The sequence below is a fragment of the Tachysurus fulvidraco genome, chromosome 1, assembly GCF_022655615.1.
Source record: "Tachysurus fulvidraco isolate hzauxx_2018 chromosome 1, HZAU_PFXX_2.0, whole genome shotgun sequence".
In the NCBI taxonomy this organism is placed as follows: domain Eukaryota; kingdom Metazoa; phylum Chordata; class Actinopteri; order Siluriformes; family Bagridae; genus Tachysurus; species Tachysurus fulvidraco.
In genome coordinates, this window is record NC_062518.1 from 49,766,878 (window position 1) to 49,774,377 (window position 7,500).

Sequence of the window (7,500 nt, forward strand, 5' to 3'; positions counted from 1 at the left end):
GCAATTCTCTAAAAACGACACAAGAAAGCGTCGCAGCCCCAAGCAGCCATGACTACAGATGAACGTGTGAGACCTTCACAAGTAGATGCATGTACCACCTCCAGCCACAAGGGAGAGATATAACCATGTGTGTAAAGGACAAGGTAAAGACCAGCCTTGTGATGTAAAGTGTGTGTTTTTCTCAGATCCTCACCCACTATAGCCAGCCTGTCCTCCTCCCTCTTCTTCTTCAGGTACTTGATTTCGAACTCCTTTTCACTCAGGAGTTTATGGAGTCGTCCACTCTCATCACGCAGCTCCCTGACCTGCTCCTGGAGTTGATCGTTATCCTTCTTCGGCTGTCTGGAGCTGGATTCTGAGTCTTGCTCATCCTCAGACAGGCCCAGACTGTTCAGCCCGTTTGAGCTCATCTCGTCCTTTTCTGTCTCAAAAGAGATCTGTTTCTTTTTCTCCAGCCGCTTGTGAAGACGCTGCACCTGCTGTTCCTGCAGCATCTGAAACTGGAGCCTCAGTCGATCCTTTGTCGTGTCCTGATCAGCCTCCATACCTAGGGGAAGAAGATGGAGAAGAAGAAGAAGAAGAAGAAGAAGAAGAAGAAGAAGAAGAAGAAGAAGAAGAAGAAGAAGAAGAAGAGGAAAAAGAAGAGGAGGAAGATTAAGACAGCACGCGGAAGATATAACCTGAAGAAGAAGAAGAAGCAAGGAAAGAAGAGAAGAATAAGATTAGAAGAAGAAGAAGAAGAAGAAGAGGAAGAAGAAGAAGGCAAAGAAGAAGGTAAAAAAGAGAAAGAAGAAGAAAAAGAAGAACAACGACAACAATAACAAGCATCAGCATCAGATTAGACTGAACTTTATAGTCATTGTACAGAGAATCAGTAGTTAATAATATAAAATAAGTTAATAATATAATATAATATAATATAATATAATACAGTTATTATTATTATTATTATTATTATTATTATTATTATTACTACAACAACAGCAATAATAATAATATTAATAATAATAATAATAATAATAATAATAATAATATCGAATAAGAAGCTAACTGAATGAAACAGCTTTAGATTTGATGCTTTATAAAGCGGTATTATTACAAATACAGGTGTTATATGCTCTACAGTGTACAAATACAGGTGTTATATGCTCTACACTGTGTACAAATACAGGTGTTATATGCTCTACACTGTACAAATACAGGTGTTATATGCTCTACTGTGTACAAATACAGGTGTTATATGCTCTACTGTGTACAAATACAGGTGTTATATGCTGTACATAGTGTACAAATACAGGTGTTATATGCTCTACACAGTGTACAAATACAGGTGTTATATGCTGTACATAGTGTACAAATACAGGTGTTATATGCTCTACACAGTGTACAAATACAGGTGTTATATGCTCTACACTGTACAAATACAGGTGTTATATGCTGTACATAGTGTACAAATACAGGTGTTATATGCTCTACACTGTACAAATACAGGTGTTATATGCTCTACACTGTACAAATACAGGTGTTATATGCTCTACACTGTGTACAAATACAGGTGTTATATGCTCTACACTGTACAAATACAGGTGTTATATGCTCTACACTGTGTACAAATACAGGTGTTATATGCTCTACACAGTGTACAAATACAGGTGTTATATGCTGTACATAGTGTACAAATACAGGTGTTATATGCTCTACACTGTACAAATACAGGTGTTATATGCTCTACACTGTACAAATCCAGGTGTTATATGCTCTACACTGTGTACAAATACAGGTGTTATATGCTCTACACTGTACAAATACAGGTGTTATATGCTGTACATAGTGTACAAATACAGGTGTTATATGCTCTACACTGTGTACAAATACAGGTGTTATATGCTCTACACAGTGTACAAATACAGGTGTTATATGCTGTACATAGTGTACAAATACAGGTGTTATATGCTCTACACTGTACAAATACAGGTGTTATATGCTCTACACTGTGTACAAATACAGGTGTTATATGCTGTACATAGTGTACAAATACAGGTGTTATATGCTCTACACAGTGTACAAATACAGGTGTTATATGCTCTACACTGTACAAATACAGGTGTTATATGCTGTACATAGTGTACAAATACAGGTGTTATATGCTCTACACTGTGTACAAATACAGGTGTTATATGCTCTACACAGTACAAATACAGGTGTTATATGCTCTACACTGTGTACAAATACAGGTGTTATATGCTCTACACTGTGTACAAATACAGGTGTTATATGCTCTACACTGTGTACAAATACAGGTGTTATATGCTCTACACTGTACAAATACAGGTGTTATATGCTCTACACTGTGTACAAATACAGGTGTTATATGCTCTACACTGTGTACAAATACAGGTGTTATATGCTCTACAGTGTACAAATACAGGTGTTATATGCTCTACACTGTGTACAAATACAGGTGTTATATGCTCTACACTGTGTACAAATACAGGTGTTATATGCTGTACATAGTGTACAAATACAGGTGTTATATGCTCTACACTGTGTACAAATACAGGTGTTATATGCTCTACACAGTACAAATACAGGTGTTATATGCTCTACACTGTGTACAAATACAGGTGTTATATGCTCTACACTGTGTACAAATACAGGTGTTATATGCTCTACACAGTACAAATACAGGTGTTATATGCTCTACACTGTGTACAAATACAGGTGTTATATGCTCTACACAGTACAAATACAGGTGTTATATGCTCTACACAGTGTACAAATACAGGTGTTATATGCTCTACACTGTACAAATACAGGTGTTATATGCTCTACACTGTGTACAAATACAGGTGTTATATGCTCTACACTGTGTACAAATACAGGTGTTATATGCTCTACACAGTACAAATACAGGTGTTATATGCTCTACACTGTGTACAAATACAGGTGTTATATGCTCTACACAGTACAAATACAGGTGTTATATGCTCTACACTGTGTACAAATACAGGTGTTATATGCTCTACACTGTACAAATACAGGTGTTATATGCTCTACACTGTGTACAAATACAGGTGTTATATGCTCTACACTGTACAAATACAGGTGTTATATGCTCTACACTGTACAAATACAGGTGTTATATGCTCTACACTGTACAAATACAGGTGTTATATGCTCTACACTGTGTACAAATACAGGTGTTATATGCTCTACACTGTACAAATACAGGTGTTATATGCTCTACAGTGTACAAATACAGGTGTTATATGCTCTACACTGTACAAATACAGGTGTTATATGCTCTACACAGTACAAATACAGGTGTTATATGGTGATAATAACACTTACTGTTCAGGTCAGTGTGAGTGACACCTACTTTAGTGTCAACAGCGAGTCAGAAGAAAAGTTTTCTCTAAAACAACAGAAGAATTTGGAGGTAAATTATTTCCGATAGTCGGACAAACCTGACCTCGGCTTCGAAGCGCGTGCGTTACCCTGGCAACGCGTTTCCATGGAGACCCGATATTCCCGGAAGTAGATGATTAGTGAGAACGTAGCAAACATATCAATTATTTTTATCGAATTCAGATTCATTTCGATTTTAAACACATACAATTTAAACATGTAAGTGTTTATGTGTTAGACTTTACAAAATATAAATGTAAAGATCAGAGGAATACGTTGTTTATACAGGACCAATCAGAGGAATATGCTGTTTATACAGGACCAATCAGAGGAATATGCTGTTTATACAGGACCAATCAGAGGAGTATGTTGTTTATACAGGACCAATCAGAGGAATATGTTGTTTTTATAGGACCAATCAGAGGAGTATGTTGTTTATACAGGACCAATCAGAGGAATATGTTGTTTTTATAGGACCAATCAGAGAAATGTGTTGTTTTTATAGGACCAATCAGAGAAATGTGTTGTTTTTATAGGACCAATCAGAGAAATGTGTTGTTTATACAGGACCAATCAGAGGAATATGTTGTTTATACAGGACCAATCAGAGAAATGTGTTGTTTATACAGGACCAATCAGAGGAATGTGTTGTTTATACAGGACCAATCAGAGAAATGTGTTGTTTATACAGGACCAATCAGAGAAATATGTTGTTTATACAGGACCAATCAGAGGAATGTGTTGTTTATACAGGACCAATCAGAGGAATATGTTGTTTATACAGGACCAATCAGATGAATATTTTGTTTTTATAGGACCAATCAGAGGAGTATGTTGTTTATACAGGACCAATCAGAGGAATATGTTGTTTATACAGGACCAATCAGAGGAGTATGTTGTTTTTATAGGACCAATCAGAGGAGTATGTTGTTTATACAGGACCAATCAGAGGAATATGTTGTTTATACAGGACCAATCAGAGGAATATGCTGTTTATACAGGACCAATCAGAGGAATATGTTGTTTTTATAGGACCAATCAGAGAAATGTGTTGTTTTTATAGGACCAATCAGAGAAATGTGTTGTTTTTATAGGACCAATCAGAGAAATGTGTTGTTTATACAGGACCAATCAGAGAAATGTGTTGTTTATACAGGACCAATCAGAGGAATATGTTGTTTTTATAGGACCAATCAGAGGAATATGTTGTTTTTATAGGACCAATCAGAGGAGTATGTTGTTTATACAGGACCAATCAGAGGAATATGTTGTTTATACAGGACCAATCAGAGGAATATGTTGTTTTTATAGGACCAATCAGAGGAGTATGTTGTTTATACAGGACCAATCAGAGGAATATGTTGTTTATACAGGACCAATCAGAGGAGTATGTTGTTTTTATAGGACCAATCAGAGGAATATGTTGTTTTTATAGGACCAATCAGAGGAGTATGTTGTTTATACAGGACCAATCAGAGAAATGTGTTGTTTTTATAGGACCAATCAGAGAAATGTGTTGTTTTTATAGGACCAATCAGAGAAATGTGTTGTTTATACAGGACCAATCAGAGAAATGTGTTGTTTATACAGGACCAATCAGAGGAATATGTTGTTTTTATAGGACCAATCAGAGGAATATGTTGTTTTTATAGGACCAATCAGAGGAGTATGTTGTTTATACAGGACCAATCAGAGGAATATGTTGTTTTTATAGGACCAATCAGAGAAATGTGTTGTTTTTATAGGACCAATCAGAGAAATGTGTTGTTTATACAGGACCAATCAGAGAAATGTGTTGTTTATACAGGACCAATCAGAGGAATATGTTGTTTATACAGGACCAATCAGAGAAATGTGTTGTTTATACAGGACCAATCAGAGGAATATGTTGTTTATACAGGACCAATCAGAGAAATGTGTTGTTTATACAGGACCAATCAGAGGAATATGTTGTTTATACAGGACCAATCAGAGGAATGTGTTGTTTATACAGGACCAATCAGAGGAATATGTTGTTTATACAGGACCAATCAGAGGAATGTGTTGTTTATACAGGACCAATCAGAGAAATATGTTGTTTATACAGGACCAATCAGAGGAGTATGTTGTTTTTATAGGACCAATCAGAGGAGTATGTTGTTTATACAGGACCAATCAGAGGAATATGTTGTTTATACAGGACCAATCAGAGGAATATTTTGTTTTTATAGGACCAATCAGAGGAGTATGTTGTTTATACAGGACCAATCAGAGGAATATGTTGTTTATACAGGACCAATCAGAGGAGTATGTTGTTTTTATAGGACCAATCAGAGGAGTATGTTGTTTATACAGGACCAATCAGAGGAATATGCTGTTTATACAGGACCAATCAGAGGAGTATGTTGTTTATACAGGACCAATCAGAGGAATATGTTGTTTTTATAGGACCAATCAGAGGAATATGTTGTTTATATAGGACCAATCAGAGGAATATGTTGTTTTTATAGGACCAATCAGAGTCTACCATCTCATCCGTGATTCCGTATCAGTGCTAATGTTTTTAAATTATCGATAATTCTTCCCCTTTTTTTTGAATAACAAAATACAATTCCACTTAATATTATGAATAACTGTATATTTTTAATAATAAATAAAAGTTCAAATCTGTCTTTTTTAACTGTCTCTTACAGAACTAAAGCAGATATGAGTTTAATGTGTGTTTCAGTCAATAACTTATACGATGTCATTATTAGATCTTCTGCACCAAATTCTTCTGCATACAAATTCAAGTTGAGGTGTGTGTCAAACTTTGTCCCTCCACCAGGTGGAGTGTGTCTGTGGCAAATGAGTGTACATCGCTGTGTGTATTGGGGTCAGAGGTCAGTGTGCGGAGTACGTCCAAGCCGCCCTCCTCCTCCAGCATCCTCCTGTAGTGAGACACTACACACACACACACACACACACACACACACACACACACACACACACACACACACACACACACACACACACACACACACACACACAGGGACATCTTTAGCCTTATTAAAAACACAATAATCTTTGCATATATGAATATGCTAATTTAGGACACACCCACATTCATTTACTTACTGTTTATATTAATCACAGGTGAGATTTTAGTGTCAAATTCACACATTGTCATCACCTGACTTTATTAGGACCTTGTTATGGTTTGAAAGTTTCACGTTATGATAATTCAGTCAAACTGATGCTTACTACAAAAACACAAGGTGATGGTATTAATCAACCCTTAAAAAAAAACACACAATTACTTCAAAAATGATTCCAAAATCTTTGAAGGAAAGTGGTTTCTGAACATCCTTGTGTATGAAAAAAGCATTAGTTTTCTGGATGGAAAAAACAACAAACAAACATGGAGAAGTAATGTTCCTGTAGAATGTGTAATAAGATCAATTCATGACTCATGATTCACGATTCATTCATACGAATCAATATTTTATTCATGTTCAATTCACACAGATTGATTCACGATTCAGTCAATTACGATTCGATTCGTGTTGATTGATTCACTGTCTTGATTAAATAATAATAAAGATTAAAGTGTAAAGTATCACACTCTGCTCTGGCTAGATACTTCACACTAAAATCAGACCTCACCATGTTTACCTTGATGTCCATAATAAGTGATATTAGAGGTATTCTGGGAGGTTAAAGTTGTGTTACATGTCACTCCTGACCCCTAGTGGACAGAGTTTATATAATCCTCCAGTCTCTGTCTGACCCTCTGTCTCTCACCTTTGTGTGTGCAGATATGTCTGATGCCCCAGAGAGCCCAGAGCTGCACTGCAGACGGCTGAGACACTCCCATGAGAAGATAGAGTGGACGCAGTGACCTGGACAGGGGGGAAAAGTCCCTCAATACAGATCATTTAACTCACAGAAATATTTAGGTGAAGAGTAGGTGAAAATAATTCACACACCGGTATGAGATAATAGAATGCTCTGGAGGAGTCCATGACATCACAGCAGAGTGCTTCACACACACACACACACACACACACACACACACACACACACACACACACACACACACACACACACACACACAGTCAGGTGGTTTTAGCT

At 36.5% G+C, this 7,500-nt stretch overlaps 2 protein-coding genes across 10 annotated transcripts in view; both read right to left on the reverse strand.

Moving 5' to 3' along the window:
• Positions 1–3,519, reverse strand: part of LOC125141198 (coiled-coil domain-containing protein 13-like) — a 13,468-nt gene extending 9,949 nt beyond the window's left edge. For 4 of the 6 annotated variants that reach the window (XR_007140564.1, XM_047813545.1, XM_047813535.1 and 1 more), the window contains exons 1-2: positions 3,352–3,519; positions 194–547 (exon numbers count right to left, since the gene is read on the reverse strand). Coding sequence is in view for 5 of the 6 variants with exons in the window: in XM_047813545.1 (XP_047669501.1) it covers positions 194–545 (352 nt within the window). In the remaining variant the exon portion in view is untranslated. The remainder of the gene's footprint in view (positions 1–193; positions 548–3,351) is intronic. The other 2 variants (XM_047813549.1, XM_047813554.1) reach the window with 1 other exon arrangement.
• Positions 3,520–6,036: 2,517 nt separating this feature from the next.
• LOC113636551 (protein zyg-11 homolog) overlaps positions 6,037–7,500 on the reverse strand; it is an 11,837-nt gene continuing 10,373 nt past the window's right edge. For 2 of the 4 annotated variants that reach the window (XM_047813515.1, XM_047813507.1), the window contains exons 12-14: positions 7,356–7,408; positions 7,171–7,268; positions 6,041–6,330 (exon numbers count right to left, since the gene is read on the reverse strand). In XM_047813515.1, coding sequence (XP_047669471.1) covers positions 6,176–6,330; positions 7,171–7,268; positions 7,356–7,408 — 306 coding nt within the window. In that variant the 3' untranslated portion in view covers positions 6,041–6,175. Of the gene's footprint in view, positions 6,331–7,170; positions 7,269–7,355; positions 7,409–7,500 lie in introns of all 4 variants that reach the window. The other 2 variants (XM_047813511.1, XM_027136692.2) reach the window with 2 other exon arrangements.